The sequence below is a fragment of the Trifolium pratense genome, linkage group LG3, assembly GCF_020283565.1.
Source record: "Trifolium pratense cultivar HEN17-A07 linkage group LG3, ARS_RC_1.1, whole genome shotgun sequence".
Lineage (NCBI taxonomy): Eukaryota > Viridiplantae > Streptophyta > Magnoliopsida > Fabales > Fabaceae > Trifolium > Trifolium pratense.
In genome coordinates, this window is record NC_060061.1 from 35440559 (window position 1) to 35459454 (window position 18896).

The window sequence follows — 18896 nt, forward strand, 5'->3', positions numbered from 1 at the left end:
GAGAATGGCCCCTTCTCAACACAACATTGGGGTGTAGGATTTTATTATCTATGTCAATTAAATAAATATTTTGTGAGAGGAGTTTTATTAGATTGGATCAATATATTGCATATTGAGCAACCATGTGGCATGCTTAAGCAAATTATTATGAAGTTTTCTATCCCAACTCCGCCTTTTTTTTTATACCCCAAAAATTATATTTTGCCTCTTGCGGTTTGAAAAAATTTGGCTAACTTATTTCGGTTTCTACGAATCGAAATTTTTAAATATGGAAATAAGATTCGGTTTATATAAATCGAAATAACATAAATTTACCCCCCAAGTTTGAGAAGAAAGATTTGTGTGAAAATTCGTGTAGAGCTACCTGTGGTAAATTTAGCATATCTCTCTGAATATAAGTCGTATGCTAATTATTTTTAATATATTGTAAAGAAGACAAAATTTACTACAGGATTGACACCGGAATTGTTACATTTCATTAAGTATAGTATGAGAAAATCTACCTACAAGTTTGAGAAAAGTTTCTGCTTTGTTTCTGTACCAGTACCCATTATTTGGTCAAACTGAACCAATTGGATAGTTAACCCTCAAAACAAAAATTATATTTGTATTCTTGACACCCTAAGCTTTCCAACGAGTGGTCGTTTACTCAAATCGGACATCGTTTAGTATTTCAAATAAATTGTGGAAGTTGAGGGTCTCATGCAAAATTTATGCAGAAAATCTGGAAAAAAAAGACCCGTCAAAAAGACTTATTTTAATGCAACACATAGATGATATGGTGGCTCTTCACTTTCTAAACCCACAAATATGTCTACCACGTCAATCATATTTTTTGGTTCATTCGACGGATTCATCTGTCAGAATGATGTATGAGTATAAATATGTCATACGATCAATTTTAATGTTTGCTAGTAATAATATCCTAAAAGCAGTCTTGAATGTTTTGCGCTAACTAATGCTCCAAAAGAACCATTTTTTACTCATAAACATGACAAATGGTGTTTCGTGGCCCATAATTCTAACTCAATACTCGCGGGTTGCTGCAAGATAGTCAATAAGAGATAAGAGAATATGTAGAAGATGTAATTATTTTGAACTTGAAAATGAAAGAGGAAGAATAAAGGAGAAATTAGAAGTGAGTTTCACGAGGAATGAAGTTGTGAGGTGTGATATTTATAGAAATAGTAAATTCTAAACTCTAAATTCTAAAAACTTGTCAAAAAAAAAAAACTCAACGTTCAAAGGTTTGATCATTATGTCAGTTGATTGTTCTTGTGTACCCAGTTGAATGACTCCCTTCCTAGTAAGATCAAACAAGAAATGAAATTTAACATTAAATTTAACCTTCCATGCATAACTGAATTCTTAGAAAGGGTGATGGAAGAACCATTGCCACAGTGAATGATAGTGTTGTCCTTTTGGTCACACCCAAGTTGAGATATCAACGGTGCCACATAAGTACTATGATAGACACCACATATCGAAACTTAAATTTTTATGTAGGAATAAATAACTTTTTTTTCATGTAAGAATCGAAATTTTGATGATCGGACTCCAAATGTATATACCAGTTGTAAAAACAGTCTCATCGAAAAGCTATTTTTAATGAAAGGTCCTTAAAGTTCGACTATTATTCAGTCAACTAAGACATAAAAACCTTAACTTGGACTAATCAGAAGTTAACTAATATGTAAGAATCCAAATTCGACTATTCTTCAGCCAACTAAGACATAAAAATCATAACTTGAACTAATCATAAGTCAACTAATATGCGAGAATCCAAATTGGATTACTCTTCAATCAACTAAGACATAAGTCAACTAATATGCGAGAACCCAGATATGTGAGGAGAGAATCAACCTGATGTAATCGGTAACGACGGTGAAAAAAATAATTCTAATAATTAAACTACTAAAAAATATCTCTAATAATTAAACTACTAACTATACCAAAAAAAAAACTACTAAAATATTGGATAAAGTAATTTAACTTATTAAATAAATCATTTTTTATGAGACATTTTTTATTTCAAGTGGTTAATGAGCACCATCAGAGATTTTGAATAATTACAATCTGTCTAATCGCACTCTCTGAAGCAACATTTATTACAGGAAGGTATCCAAATAATATTCAAATTAATTTGTATGTATACTTTATTGGGATAAAATTCGAAATCTCTAGTAAAAATCGATAGTTTTAGTCAAACTTCATAAAAACAGAGATTTCCGTTCTTCTGAAAATTCCATTACAGTTGGTGGATGATTATTGAAAATCACACGTAGAATTGTTCACACAAGATCTTATTGTATCTCTTCTTCATGTCTCATTGACTTTAACATTTCCATTTGACCGCTGGACACAAACTCCGGCGAACGCCAAAACCACCGCCACCAACGGCAAGCATCACCACCACCGGAGAATCTTTTTTCTTATAAGAAATTTCTTAATTGTTCATTTTTTTTTTCCACTGTTTTTCATCTCCCCTTCTTCTTCTACTAAATTCAAAAACGTGTATTTCATGAACACATAACTCAAACCAATGATCATGTATATTTCGGGGTTTAGACTTTCGTCGCAATTTTCTTTGTAAAACGATAAAATAAAATTTCGATCTCAGAATTCTCAGCACCTGTTTAAATGAAACCGAAAATTGTTTAAGGGGTTATCCTTATATATGTTGTGCGAAATTTATATTGGAAGAAGCAACAAACATATATTTTGCACAGAACATGAGAAACCAAAGTTTGAATCTTCGTTTCACAAAACCCTATTTGTTTTTTCTGTGATTTCTCACGGCTGGGATGATAAATCTGAAAATCGTAGGTTTTTGTTATCTATTTAGCAATATTTGAAACGGGTAATACGCGGGTCAATCACGACCCGATTTGCTTCTATCTGGGTGAGGAAGAAGCTTTAACGGTATAATCTCATAATTATTGCCCAGTTTTTATGTAAATTCCTTTTATTTTTATTTTTATATAGATGTGATTTTTTTTTTTTAATATACTCCATTATGATTATTTATGTGTAATTAAAGATTTTGATTTTATTCCAAAATAAATCGATATGATTTTTTTTTTGTCAAGATATGATATTCTTTTTAGGAAAATGATTAATCCTACGAAAAGTAATTTCACGAGAAACGCGAAGTGGCTCAACGGTAAACGTGAAAACAAATTTTGACGGTGTTTGGTCTTCACCCTCTTTCTTCTTCTTTTATCGCTGGAAACAGAATGCACCATAATCAAATTCAAACCCTTCTCTAGGATGTGACTTCATCACCCTCTCATCTATTGAAGAGGACACAATTTAATCAGGAAAAAATTGATTTAAAACATCAAATTTCAATTAACTTTGAAATCAGAATTTTAGCTACTAGAAATTAAATTGGGAATGCTAATTGGAAAAGCTTCATCGTTTCCTTTTCTGAAGTCCAAAGTTCACCAGTTTTTCTCTAATTGATCAGCTTCACGTTTTCAATTTATGTCCGCTTTTTTATTTTATTTTTTTCTAAAAAAAAAAACCTTTCTTTTGTATTCATGAGGTGGTGGATATGTTGGGGAAAGGAAAGGGAAAGCTTTGTGGCAGTGCGATAGAGAAAGATTGAGATTAAGGATATATATGAAATGGAGTGGAAGGGTGTATAATAATATAAAAGTGTCTCATAGGTGCGTTCGTGGATTTCGCAGGTGAAAAGCTTCGTGTGATATAGCAGTACTCTTCTTTTTATTATAACTAGCGGGTCAGACAAGCGCGATCCGCGTTTGTCTATGTCTAACTTATGTCAAAAAAAAAATATGTCTTATGTTATGGTGAGTTTATTAATAAAATATTTTTGCTGCTAAAAAAATGTGTCTTATGTTATAGTGAGTTTGTTAATAAAAATCAAATGTATTGTTGGTATTATAAAAAGTTCATACCAAAACTCATGTATTCTCTTTATATGTAGTATATAAATAGATACAGATTAAATTTGTACCTAGAATATTTTTATAGATTTAATGTAAGAATATTTGTTTAATTTTAATATCATATTCTTAATTTTTGCGATTGAAAATTTCTTTGTGAAAAACAATTATGAGATTATCGGACTCCAATGTATAGATAGATTCAGATTGTAATAACAGTTTCATCTAAATATTAGTCTTAATGAAAGAGCCGTGAAGTTGACCAAAACATCCGATTTTAACTACAAAGTTCAAATTTTATCAATCTAACCATTCAATATCACACCTGATTGGAGTGACAAACAAATGTGAAAGATGTTGATGATCGGACTGCGAATGTATAGACCGGTTGTAATAACCGTCTCATCAGAAATCTAATTTTAATGAAAATACCATGAAGTTCGACTAAAACTGTCGATTTTGGCTGGAGATTTCAAATATTATCAATCTGGCCGTTCAATATCACCTAATTTGACTGACAAACAAATGAGAATTAGAATTTTGATGATCGGGCTCTGAATGTATAGACCGATTGTAATAACAGTCTCATTAGAAACCTAGTTTTAATTAAAGGGACTTGAAGTTTGACTAAAATTATCGATTTCGACTGAAGATTTCGAATTTTATCATACCAACCGTTCAATATCACCCAATTAGACTGACAAAACAAACGAGAATCCAAATTTCGATGACCGGGCTTTGAATGTATATATCGGTTGTAATAACAGTCTCATTGAAAATCTAGTTTTGAAGAAAGGGTCTAGAAGTTTGACTAAAACTACCATTTTTGACATAAGATTTCGAATGTTATCAATCCGATCATTCAATATCACCTAATTTGTCTGAAAAACAAATGAGAATCATAATTTTGATGATCGGACTCCGAATATATAGATCAGTTATAATAATAGACTCATTGGAAACATGGCCGGTTTTGGGCCAGGGCAAGCTGGGCCCGAGCCCAGGGCCACCAAAAAATTGGGGCCTCAATTTTTTTTTATCAGCCCAACAAATCTTAGTATTGGTTATATAGTTTTCCGGAGATAATATTACAAGAGAAATCAAATGGTTTAGTGGTGCGAGAGTTGTTACTAAGTTTAGTTGTTACTAAGTTTTTGGGATGATGGGGTCCCGTGTTCGATACCCATACTATGTATAGTTTTTTGTTTACTTTTTAGCTAATATGCCTATTTGTTTTATAATTGTTTCCCAATGGATATTATAATAATTTCAGTTACTAATTATCTTTCAATTTTTTTGTTTACTTTTTAGCATAATATGCCTATTTGTTTTATAATTGTTTCCGAATGTATAATTTCATTTACTAATTATCTTTCAATTTTTTATTTATCGATTCAATTTTAACTTTGCGAAATATGACTTTTTTTTTTTTTATGTTAGTTACATAGATAAATAACTTTTTTTTTAACATCAAAAGTTTTATTGCAAATCCTCAAAAATGGCATAAGAAATACCAATTTTGATGTTAATATTATTTATAATTCAGATAAATGATGTTATTTTTTTTTTTATAAAAAAAATGTATTTATTATTAGGGGTCCATTTTTATTATTTGCCCTGGGTCTTCAAAATCTCGAAGCCGGCCCTGATTGGAAACCTAGTTTTAGTGAAATGACCTTGAAGTTTGACTAAAACTACCGATTTTGATTGTAGATTTTGAATTTTATCAATTCGACTGTTCAGCATCACCTAATTGGACTGACAGACAAATGATAATCGAAATTTTGATGATCGGACTCCAAGTATATACCAGTTGTAAAAACAGTCTCATCGAAAAGCTATTTTTAATGAAAGGTCCTTAAAGTTCGACTATTATTCAGTCAACTAAGACATAAAAACCTTAACTTAGACTAATCAGAAGTTAACTAATATGTGAGAATCCAAATTCGACTATTCTTCAGCCAACTAAGACATAAAAATCATAACTTGAACTAATCATAAGTCAACTAATATGCGAGAATCCAAATTCGATTACTCTTCAATCAACTAAGACATAAGTCAACTAATATGCAAGAACCCAGATATGGGAGGAGAGAATCAACCTTATGTAATCGGTAACGACGGTGAAAAAAATAATTCTAATAATTAAACTACTAAAAAATATCTCTAATAATTGGTTACTTTTGACATAAACAGTATGCTCACCTTACTTCCATCTTTGACTGAAATCCATAATGCTGTGTTCTCTTTAAATAAGGATGGGGCACCTGGACCTGATGGTTTTGGAGCATTTTTCTTTCAAACTTATTGGAACATTGTTAAAGATGATGTTTCTAATGCGGTATTGGAATTTTTTAGAACTAATGGGTCATGCCTAATTATAACTCAAACACAGTGGTGCTCATTCCTAAAGTCCAAAATGCAGATACAATTGGTCAGTATAGACCAATTGCTATAGCAAATTTCAAATTCAAAATCATTTCAAAGATTCTTGCGGATAGATTAGCTTTAATTTTGCCTAATATCATTTCAAAAGAACAAAGGGGTTTCATCAAAGGGAGGCAAATTAAGGATTGTGTCTGTCTTACCTCTGAGGCCATTAATATGCTGCACAACAAAGCTTATGGAGGAAATTTAGCCATCAAAATTGATATAGCCAAAGCATTTGATACTCTTGACTGGCAGTTCTTACTTAAAGTTCTGAAAACTTTTGGTTTCTGTGAAAAATTTTGCAATTGGATTCAAACAATTCTTCATTCTGCAAAATTGTCTATATCAATCAATGGAAAACAGGAAGGGTTCTTTAGTTGTGCCAGAGGTGTTAGGCAAGGTGATCCTTTGTCTCCTTTGCTTTTTTGCATAGCTGAAGAGGTTCTTAGCAGAGGTCTTTCTAAACTGGTGTCTGAAGATAAGTTGAAGCCTCTCAATGGAACTAGAAATGTCTCCATTCCTTCACACATTTTATATGCTGATGATGTCATGCTGTTTTGTAAAGGAACTTCATCAAACATCGAAGTGCTTTCCTCTTTTTTTGCTAGATATGCTCAGATATCAGGTCAACACATCAACCCTCAGAAGTCAACTATCTTTGCAGGATCAATCACTCACACTAGGCTCACAAGCATTGCTAGCTCTCTTGGTTTTGGCATTGGAACCTTGCCTTTCATGTATTTAGGAGTCCCTATTTTCAAAGGAAAGCCTAAGGCAGTTTACTTTCAACCACTTGTGGACAAGGTTAAGATGAAGCTGGCCTCTTGGAAAGCATCTCTTCTAACTTATGCTGGTAGAATCCAACTTGTTAAAAGTGTAATTCATAGTATGTTGGTCTATTCTATAACCACTTATTCTTGGCCAATCTCTTTAATCAAAATGTTAGAGAGATATATGAGAAACTTCATTTGGAGTGGTGATCTTCTTGTCAGAAAACTTGTTACAGTTTCTTGGAATAAGATGTGCAGTCCTATTGATGAAGGTGGATTAGGCATCAGATCCCTTTCCAACCTTAACAAGGCATCAAATCTTAAATTGTTTTGGGATCTCTTTAACTCAGACAATCAATGGGCCAGTTTATTGAGAAGCAGGGTGGTTAGAAAAAATGGATTTATTAAACATCACATTTACTCTTCTTTATGGAGTGGGATCAAGAATCAGGATCATCTTATCGCTCAAAATACCAGATGGCTTGTTGGTAATGGTAATAATATAAATTTTTGGCTGCATAATTGGAGTGGAGTTCAATTGGTTAACTTTTTACAAATTCCTCAGCACTTACATCATTTTCTCCATGCAAAGGTGTCAGATTTCATCTTAAATCATCAATGGATTGTTCCATTAGACTTACAAGCTGCCTATCCTACACTCTTACCATATCTCAATCAATTCACTATTCCATTAGAAGATAAAGAGGACAAATTGATATGGATCTATAATGCTCATGGCGAGCTCACCCTTAAAGATGCATACTCCTGTTTCACAACTTCAGGTCAAAAAGTTAGCTGGGCAAAATCTCTTTGGAACATAGCTATTCCTCCATCCAAGTCTTTTATGGTTTGGAGATTATTCCATCATAAGATGCCTACAGATGAAATGCTTGCTGCTAGAGGAATGCAGCTGCCTTCTATGTGTTGTTTGTGCAACAAGGATTCTGAAACTACCAACCACCTGTTTCTCGAATGTCAGTTTTCTCTTGCTTTATGGAATTGGTTGGCTGCTATTATTAATCATAGAATTGATGTCTCCTCTTTATCTACTCTATGGCAGGTCACAAGTGGTAATTGGAACCCTCAATGCAAAATCACAATTACTGCTGTTGTTATTTATATATTGAACTCCATTTGGCTTAGTAGAAACAATTTGAGATTCAAAAATATCAAGCCAAATTTCAATTCAATTACCTCTTTGATAATTGCCAATGTTTCATTAGTTGGTAATTGCACTAGATTGACTGCTGGTTCTTCTATTTTTGATTTTGAAATTTTGAAGTTTTTTAAGATTGAAATTCATCAATCTAGACCTGCTAAAATTGTTGAAGTTTTGTGGTCTCCTCCACTAAATGGATGGTACAAATGCAATACTGATGGAACTTCAATGGGAAATCCAGGGCCAGCTGCTTGTGCTGGAGTTTTTCGAAATTACAAGGGTGAGTTTCTTGGTTGTTTTGCTAAAAATCTTGGAATAGCTAATGCTTTATTTGCTGAAATCATGGGAGTTATTATAGCTATTGAATGTGCTTTTGAGAAAAATTGGAAGCAGCTTTGGTTAGAATGTGATTCTAAGTTAGTTGTTTTAGCCTTCAAATCCCCTCATGTAATTCCTTGGCAGTTAAAGAATCGTTGGCTGAATTGCATCACAAAGATAAAAAATATGAGTTTTTGTATCTCTCATATTTATAGGGAAGGGAACCACTGTGCTGATAAACTTGCCTCTTTTGGTCTTGCTTTGAACGATTATGCTTGGTGGAATATTTCTCCTATCATCATTAGAGAGGATCTTGATAGAAATAGGCTCGGCCTCCCGTTTTTTAGAATATGTTAATGTTATTTGAAGGTTTGGTTTGGTCCCCCCTCTTTGTACTCCACTTTTCTTTTCTATAATTTATTTTGAGTTTTAAAAAAAAAAAAAAAACTCTAATAATTAAACTACTAACTATACCAAAAAAAAAACTACTAATATTGGATAAAGTAATTTAACTTATTAAATAAATCATTTTTACGAGACATTTTTTATTTCAAGTGGTTAATGAGCACCATCGGAGATTTTGAATAATTACAATATGTCCAATTTCACTCTCCGAAGCAACATTTATTACAGGAAGGTATCCAAATACAGTAGAAACTCTATAAATTAATAATGTCGGGACCGGAGAAATTTATTAATTTAGAGGGTTATTAATTTATCGATAAATTAATAATTATTAATTTAAAGAGTTTTTAAGTAATTATACGGTACATACCAAACAAAAAGACAAATTAGTCTATGTCTCTTAGAATTATGTTGCAGCAAATCTTGGGACTCAATGTAAATTAATAAATATTGTATTCATATCCAAACAGACTTGAACTTTAAAGGAAAACAAACAATTATTGAATCATATTTCAACCAAGTGTAATATATTTTTTTTCAGTTTCTATGAATTATTAATTTATGATTTTCTTGGGACCGAAAATTATAAAGGGATCTCCCAAAAAATTATTATCTTATTATTTTATCGAATTATTCAATTTTTTACACTGGCCCAAGTCGGGACCGGACAAATTTATTATTTTAGAGAGTTTATTAATTTACCGAGTATTAATTTAAAGAGTTTCTACTGTATTATTCAAATTTGTATGGATACGTTATTGGATTAAATACGTTTTTAGTAACCAGACATGTATGTATACTTTATTGGGATAAAATTCGAAATCTCTAGTAAAAATCGGTAGTTTTAGTCAAACTTCATGACCCTTTCTTTAACTATGTTTCCGATAAGACTGTTATTACAATTGGTCTATACATCAGAGCTCGGTCGTCAAAATTCTTAATCTCATTTGTTTGTCAGTCCTATTAGATGTTATTGAACGGTCAGATTGATAAAATTCGAAATCTCTAGTCAAAATTGGTAGTTTTAGTCAAACTTCATGACCCTTTCTTCAAACGATGTTTCTGATGAAACTTTTATTACAATTGGTATATACTTTCGGAGTCCGATCGTCAAAATTCCTATTCTCATTTGTTTGTCGGTCCTATTAGGTGATATTGAACGGTCAAATTGATAAAATTTGAAATCTTCAGTCAAAATTGGTAGTTTTAAGCAAACTTCTTGGCTAATTCATGAAAACTAGATTTAAGTAGTGGTGACTATACTCAAAGAATGACGACGTATTTTCTATGTGACTGTTATTACAAATTGTCTATACATTTGGAGTCTGATCATAAAATTTCTTAATCTCATTTGTTTGTCGGGCCTATTAAGCGATATAAGTGATATTAAACGGTCAGATTAATAAAATTTTAAATCTTCATTCCTCGAATGTTGGTCAACCAAAAAGAAGTAGAAAAGTAACAAAGTGTCTTGTGGTTTGATTATTTGATGTCACACAACACAATTTTTTTTTTTTTTTAAATCAATTGAATAAAATAAATATAATTTATTTCCAATTATTTTAAAAATTAATTTATATGCACCGTTAGTGTAAAATTATTTTACACATGCATCCAATAATAAAAGAGAAAACATTGAATGCATCCAAGGTGGGAGAAGATTGTCTCCATTGACATTACTCTCCCATTATATCCACACCATTGATTTTATTTTTTTAGAAGTAATTGAGCATAACCAAAAAAAATGAAGGGTGGATATCAACACTGGATTTTCTCCGGTGAGATATCCACGGGAGACAATCTTCTCCCCATCAAAGGTAGTAAAAATGTAAGATGAGTCACTAACCAACACAAAAACCTCATCAAGTGCCAATTAACGGATTCAAATCCTCTTTTCCCATTTCCTTTTCTCTTTCCCCTCCCTAAATCATACATTCCCATCACTTTAATTAATCAAATTACCCACTTTAATCCTTGTTTAATATATGATTCCTTTTTTATGTCTATTAATTATACTATAAAGTAAGATATGCTTAGGTTGGAAAGAAAAAAAGAAGAAGATATATGTGAATGGAGTTACTTTTGCCACCTACTGATTACTTGCATGCCTTATTTTTACTCATCCGCTGCTTAAGTAGTGAATATTATAAAATGAGAAATTTTAGGAAAAAATACCCTACATTATTTAAGTAGCGGACAATGTTTAAGAAAATAATAGGACGACAAAAGTAACTCTTATATGTGAATGCCCGTTGGCTTCAAATTCTAACAGGTTGGGCTGAGTAACTGGCAAGTAGGCCCAGCATGTTTGGTAGTTAGTCTAATAACACCGTTATTTCCGGGCCTTGGGCCCACTTAATGCCCAGATTCCAATCTGGCACAGACTGGTCCTTCTCAATTCTCATCCACCCTACTCTTTATAACCGCTTCCCCACGAAACAACCCTTCTATCCCCATCACACTCCACCACTCTCTCTCTCTCTCTCTCTTACACTTTCTTCATTTTCAAATTAGTTTTCATTTCACAGTTATTCAATTAGTCTCAATCAAACTATGGCTGATGAAGTTCCAAAATTAACAACTCAAGAGGCAGTGCCTCCTGCTGAGACCGAATCCACTGATGAGCCCAAGCCCATTCCCGAGCCCGAGAAAAAGCCCGTTGAAAACAATACTCTAGAGACTGTGACTGAAACCGATGTGTCAAAGCCTGGTGACGATGAAAAAGTTCCTGAATCAGGTTCGTTCAAGGAAGAGAGTACTATCGTTGGCGAGTTACCTGAAGCTGAGAAAAAAGCACTTCAAGAGCTAAAACAGCTTATTCAAGAAGCACTTAACAAACATGAATTCTCAGCAGTTACAACTCCCAAGCAAGAAAAATCCGAACCAGAACCCGAACCCGAACCAACACCAGAAGCTGAAACACAACCACCTGTTGATGATAACAAGAAAGAAGAACAGAATGAACAAGTTTCTGAAACGGAATCTGTTGTTGCTGTTACTACCGCTGATGATGACGTGTCACCACCACCACCGGTGACTGAACCTGAGGAAGCTAAAGAAGAAAAGAAGGAAGCTGATGTTGCTGCTTCTTCTGTAGATGAAGATGGAGCTAAAACGGTTGAAGCAATTGAAGAAACCGTTGTAGCTGTCTCTTCATCAATTCCAGAACAACAACAACAACAACCAGAAGAGGTGTCAATTTGGGGAATACCACTCCTTTTAGACGAAAGAACTGACGTTATTCTGTTGAAATTTCTCCGAGCGAGAGACTTTAAAGTGAAAGAAGCATTCACAATGATTAAGGACACAATTCGTTGGAGAAAAGAGTTCAAAATCGACGAATTATTATTCGATGAAAATTTAAGCGATGAATATTTAGAGAAAACGGTTTACATGCATGGATATGATAAAGAAGGACACCCTGTTTGTTATAACATTTATGGAGAATTTGATAACAAGGAAGTTTATAAGAAAACATTTTCTGATGAAGAAAACAGACAAAAGTTTCTGAGATGGAGAATTCAGTTTTTGGAAAAGAGTATTAGGAAATTGGATTTTAATCCTGGTGGTATATGTACTATTGTTCAGGTTAATGATCTTAAGAATTCTCCTGGTCCTACTAAATGGGAGCTTAGACAAGCTACTAAACAAGCACTTCAATTGCTTCAGGATAATTATCCTGAATTTCTAGCTAAACAGGTAATAATGCTTTTCATAATTCTAAATTTTGTTTGCAGTTATACTAATTGCATGTTTGCCGGTATCACCATTTGCTGAAATCAGGGTGACTCACCATGATTTCGACAAATCGTAATACCAACATGCACTAAACCGATGTCTGACACATGTGATTATATTGAATTCATGACATGTTATCGTTGTTAGTGTTGTGTCTGGTGTCTGTCCGTGTTTTATGTTCGTGCTTCATAGGTTGCTATTGATGTTGAAGTTGTGGTTGCATATTGTAATTTAGAATTAGAACTATGCTAATACTGATATTAACTATGCTTAATCAATTACAAATTAAACTGTTGAGTTTCTTAATCATGTTTAATTCATTTTTGTGTTATATAGGTGTTTATCAATGTGCCATGGTGGTACTTAGCAGTGAACAGGATGATAAGTCCATTTCTTACACAAAGAACAAAAAGCAAGTTTGTATTTGCAGGACCATCCAAATCAGCTGAGACACTTCTAAGGTGAATAAAGAAAAAAAAAACATAGCAAAATAAGACTAAACAAGTTTCTTGTTCTTGTCTTTTTTTCTTAGTTTGTTAAGTGTCTCAATTTGTTGTGTCATATGGATTTTTCAGATACATAGCTCCGGAGCAACTTCCTGTCAAATATGGTGGATTAAGCAAAGATGGTGAATTTGGAATTACTGATGCTGTTACAGAAATTACAGTGAGGCCTGCGGCAAAACACACCGTGGAATTTCCAGTTACTGAGGTGAGTTTGGTTGCTTTTTTTACATGTCAGTTTTGTCGGGATTGATTGTTTTTTTTTTATTATTTTGAATCCAAGGAACGTTGCATTGGTATGTGTAATCTTTCCTAGGATTCCTCTGTTTTTTCATATTTTTATTTGTCTTTTTCCACTTTTGTTTGTTTCCTCTATTTTATGCAGCAATTTGTGCTTATCTATACCCTGACTTTAGTAGATAGATGCTTGAACGAGGAATAGTTAAATAAATGTGGAAACAAACATAATTCAATTTGAATAAGATAGTTTCATTTTAGTTCAAAATAGTAGCAATATCTTAGGATTGAAATTTCAATTTTTAGCACTTGTCAAACTTAAGATGGCCCACTGTGGAGACTAATCCACAAATTCAAACTCAAACATAAGCTACGTTTATCAAAATCTTAGTGATCACAAATTTTATTCTTTGGTATACCAATGTATCCTTCGCGTAACTGTGGAGATTAATTCTTCAAGATATTTGAGACTCATTTAAGGGGTTGATTTCTTCCAACATATGTTTTTTCATACTCATTTGACAATGAGTCGAACTCTAAACCTAATAATTAATGGATTCAAATATCTACTATTTGTGCCGCACGTTGTTGGTAGTGATAACAATAACAATTTTGTTGAAAACGTAGTTTTTACCAAAATCACATCGACATTTTGTGATTCTAGTGCTACTTATGTTGTTTTCTACTCCATTTAGCTATCAAATAAATAAAAAAGTAATTATTTGAATCTTATACTTTAGTTCTCCCATGCTGCCATTACTTGGTGTGTATGATTGAATATGTGGTGAGTTTGGCGAAATCACAGTGACTTTTGGCACCATGATTTTGTTGAAGCTTGCCAAAATTTGTGGTGGCTCACTGTGCATCCAAATATAAACTTACTGTGTTTTGGGATAGTAAATTCAGCTTTCAAATATATTTTATTTTATAATGCATTGAAAATATGTTATTGGGAACTTGCAGAATTGTCTACTATCTTGGGAGCTAAGAGTAATTGGGTGGGAAGTAAGCTATGGTGCCGAATTTGTGCCAAGTTCAGAAGGAAGCTACACTGTGATCATCCAGAAGACTAGAAAAGTTGGTTCATCAGAAGAACCAGTGCTTTGCAACAACTATAAAATTGGTGAACCTGGGAAAGTTGTTCTCACCATTGACAATTCAAGTTCTAAGAAGAAGAAGCTCTTGTATCGCTTGAAGACCAAGCCTTCAACTTCTGATTAAGAAAGTTTCTATGTTAATCTTTATTATGTGTTGGAGCATATAATATATATTCTTTTTGGTGTTTTTTTTTTATTTTATTATTGTTGTTACTATTGATCAGAGGATGTTTTGTTTTTTGAATTCTTATATTGATATATATGCAGAGGAATTATTGGTCTATTTTATTGTATAATAAGCACAAGATGTGGCCTATGAAAAAAAGAGTATCATACAAAAATAAACATAATAAGGGGAAAATGACCCTTAAACATTATCATAGTCTAAACACAACAAAGACAAATTCCGCCAAAAACGAATATTGACATTTTTTTTTAACAACGAATATTGACATTGTTAACTAGATGCTCGCGCAGCACTGAATATTGACTTCAAATGCCGCGGGTGTAAACCATACACAAAAGTGGTTTCTTTTTCCCGACATCCAAACGATCAATTCCTTCGCTAGGTAATTACGCGGTATATTATACATGTTCTAAATATAAACTGTTTTTGGGTCATGTATCAAGTCTCTGCTTTTCAATTTTTATAAATTTACTTTGACTAATTTCACAATCTTTTTTACACATTGATTAGAATGTTAATTAAAAGTTAAGGTAACTAAACACATATATCATCCATCGATCTAGGCCAATTGAAGAATTGTGTACCAAAAAAGAAGGTCTTGATGAGAATTAATGAAAAATATCATGAAATGTAAAATGTACATTACTTTAGCAGGGACATTGCCCTCCATTTGTGGCTTCGAGCTTACAATAGCAATTTGATTATCCACAAGTTTTTTTTATCATATTCAAACAACTTCTCAATTACATAATTACTAATTAATTGATTCAACAGTAAGTTCTTAGATATTCTAAAAAGGTTTAAATTATTATCTAGATAGATGAGAACTATTTCTCCACACTACCTTACGAGAATGGATTCTCTCCATAAGTTTTTCCTCATATTCCTCAATTTTTTCCAATCCACACCATTCAATTCACCTTCTTTCTACTTTTCCTTTTCTCTCTCATCTAAATCAATGGCTCAAAAACAAAATTTACCTAAAGTGATGACTCATGAGAGAATCCTCTCTCCTACCTTACACATAAATAAATTCATAAACTATTATCCGAAAGTGCGACTATGAAAAACTATTACATCTCGACCAATCCTTCTCTTCAAGAATTGTTTGTATTTTTCTTCCTTTGTGCGATATTCCTTGTTCCAACGTTCGAATATCTCCATGAAACATAGAGGATGACCACTACCCTTAACAGAGGATTCGTAACTTTTGTTGGGCAGCTTAAAGGGGTAGTTGGCCATTAACAGTTTGAGCCAGTAGAAATTATTTTCCTCTGAGGAGCGTGTTTTGTAACATTCCTTGTACCAAAGTTTGTACAGCTTATGAAAGTTTGAAAGTTTATCTTCATCTGAGGAGTATGTTTTCTGATATTCCTTGTTCCAACGTTCGAATAGCTCAAAGAAGTCTGGTACAGAGGCCTTGAAAAACATGTTATCATCACATATAAATAAGTGATTGCAAATTAAACAAAATGCAAGAGCAACATGATATGAAACGAGTCCTTCATAAATAATGCAATCAATGCCAAACTATCATTTGCAAGCAAGCAGGCAATTGGGGAAATCAACTATGTATAAGGATGACAATTTGACCAATACTCAGTACATACCTGCAAAAATACTCACATTGGGTAGGATAAAATTCCACATTTTAGGTACGGGCCCGGGTATGGATAATTACGTACCTGAAAAAATGAGCATGGGTACTTTAGTACTCACCCCGCCTCATACACATTTTTAATAAAAATATTTATAATTTTAATGAGTCAACATTACAATTTTTGAAGTTTAAAAACGATGTGAATATGTCAACAACATATGAAGTTAGCTTGAGATTAGTAATAATAATGTTTATAATTTTAATGAGTCAACATTAAAAAAAAATTGAAGTTTTTTTCATTCTATTAAAATGACATGATATTTAATAAATGATCGACTTTTTTTTTTTTAGAAAAAAATATGAATATCAGGATATGGATATTGGGTACTAATTAAGGTACCCATAAGGTATGAGTACGGATACATAGATCATTACCCACACAAATATATATGGGTATAGGTTTTTTTTTCTTTTTCTTTTAAATATTGTTCGATAAGGGGATAGATACTATTGTACCCTACTCATACTTTATTCATTGTCATCCCTAACTATGTATATTGCAAAAAGAAGAAAGAAACGAGTGTTTGCCATGCAAATTGACACAAGTAAAACCTACCCATTTTGCTACATTTTTCAGAGTCATAGGTCTTGGATTTACGTCATAATATGGTGGATCATCGGCAAAATGTTCATCAAGAAACTTGGACCTGCAGGGTAACTTATAATTAAGTCTGTCCCTCGCTTCTTCTTCCTCGTCGACAGAGTCCTTGAAAATAAGTGCAAATATTGAACATGTGCAAAAAGGAAAGACATGGTTGAATATTATCATCATATATATATACATTTGTGGTTGCATATTAAACAAAATGCAAGAGCAGCATCGTATGAAACAAGTCCTTTCATAAAAATTGCAATTGATTCCAAACTACATTAAGCAAGCAGGTAATTGGGTAAATGAACTATGTATACAAAGAAAAGAGTGTTTCACAAGTTAAGTAAAACCTACCTCGTCGGAGGATGCTTCGCTCATTTCGTTAGAATTTGGATTTGTTTCGTCATGAAGAAGTGAACAGTTGAAAACCTGTAGAGTTTATCTTCCTCTGAGGAGTATGTTTTGCCATATTTTTTGCTCCAAAGTTCGAACAGTTCAAAGCATTCCGCATCATCAAGAGTCGTCCTTGAAAATAAGTGCAGAAATTAATAGAACACCAAATTGAAAAACATGTTTGAATATTATGAAATATAAATGTAAATAAATGATTGTTGCATATAAAATACATTGACACAGGTTAAATAAAACCTACATACCCAATTGAACTTGAAATCCCTACTCTGTGTAAGACATCGAATTGGTAGGAGCCGGTTATTGAAGAGATGAGATGAGAAAAGTCTGACGACATTGGAGGAACGAATCATGATTCTAGAGGGAGTGAGAAAGCTTCTGCTAGCTTAGGAATTCCGAAACCCTGAACTTCACCAAATAAATTTCTGAAAAACAAAGACACGGTTTTTCTTTTCTTTTTTTGGTTGGCGGGTTATATACTTATACCATCTCCAATGGTGGTACTTATATTTTTAAGTACTAGTACCTAATAGGTACTCCGATTGGAGTAAAAACAAAATTGTACCTAATAGGTACTAGTTCTACAATAAGACATAGTACCTAACTAATTTTTGTGGGATCCATTTAAAATGATGTTGAGTTATTGGATAGATGTGTTACTAGTGGGACCAATTTAGAACTTTTGAAGAGATTTTGGGTTGGAGGGATTGAGTACTTATCATGTACTATTATTAAAAAAATTATAAATGAATGATGTGTACATATGTGGTCCACTTAAGTACTAAAAAATGAGTAGCTCCATTGTGGATGCTCTTATATCATACCGGAGTCTACCCACAATATTGGGACCATTAATTATTAAAAGAAGAAAAGGTGAAACCAATATATTATCATGGATTTAAACTTCTAGAATAATATATGACAGAGTAGTTTAGACTTTAATATTAGGTTTGTTATTTGCCATCTTTATTTTGCCTTGGAATTTTTGTCCTCTTGTTCATTAATCATTGGATTTTAATTTTTAACTTCGTTTAGAGACTTTAAACAAGACATATAGTACATATGCATATCTTTGACATTTTGGAGGCTGTATAAACTATGTGCTCAATTTTGTCAAAAAAGAAAAAAAAAAAACTATGTGCTCAATGATTCCAGCAGCATGCAAGGAGAAGTATAAAAACAACATTTATTCCTTCAAAATTATGGCAAATGTTAAAATGTGCCCTAAGGACACATGATAAGCAATTTAATATAGAAATATTCTTTTAAAAATTGTGTATTTCACTTTTCAAAAGTTAAAGTGTTGTATTTTTCAATACAATATATAATTCTACTTTTGGGTTTCTTAATATGTGTTTTAATATGTGTTCTAAGACACACATTAGCACACCCTTAAATTATTGATTGATATCTCACTTTTTAAGTTGTGCCATTGTGAGTAGTAGTAGAGTAAAAGTCATAACTTGTGTGTTTGTACT

General features: G+C 32.6%; 2 protein-coding genes across 7 annotated transcripts; one reads left to right on the forward strand and one right to left on the reverse strand.

The window, feature by feature from the left end:
• The first annotated feature begins 11263 nt into the window (after window positions 1-11263).
• LOC123917910 (patellin-3-like) lies at window positions 11264-14851 on the forward strand. Its single transcript, XM_045969830.1, has 4 exons — window positions 11264-12692; window positions 13068-13192; window positions 13307-13442; window positions 14435-14851. Exons 1-4 carry the CDS (start codon window positions 11547-11549, stop codon window positions 14690-14692), a joined length of 1665 nt encoding a protein of 554 aa, XP_045825786.1. The 5' UTR covers window positions 11264-11546; the 3' UTR covers window positions 14693-14851.
• A 645-nt stretch (window positions 14852-15496) lies between these two features.
• On the reverse strand, window positions 15497-17875 carry LOC123917911. 6 transcript variants are annotated; one of them, XR_006812622.1, is made up of 4 exons: window positions 17362-17875; window positions 16972-17121; window positions 16366-16440; window positions 15497-16161 (listed from the first exon to the last, which is right to left on the reverse strand). XR_006812622.1 is itself a non-coding variant. In XM_045969831.1 (4 exons), the coding sequence occupies exons 2-4, from the start codon at window positions 17383-17385 to the stop codon at window positions 15800-15802; spliced, it is 708 nt and encodes a 235-aa protein (XP_045825787.1). In that variant the 5' UTR covers window positions 17386-17532; window positions 17664-17875; the 3' UTR covers window positions 15497-15799. The 6 variants fall into 6 exon arrangements, 4 of the variants coding, with proteins under 4 accessions (XP_045825787.1, XP_045825790.1, XP_045825791.1 ...); XR_006812621.1 differs by having other exon boundaries at window positions 15497-16174; XM_045969831.1 differs by lacking the exon at window positions 16366-16440 and having other exon boundaries at window positions 15497-16174; window positions 16972-17280; window positions 17362-17532; window positions 17664-17875.
• Between the last annotated feature and the right edge of the window lie 1021 nt (window positions 17876-18896).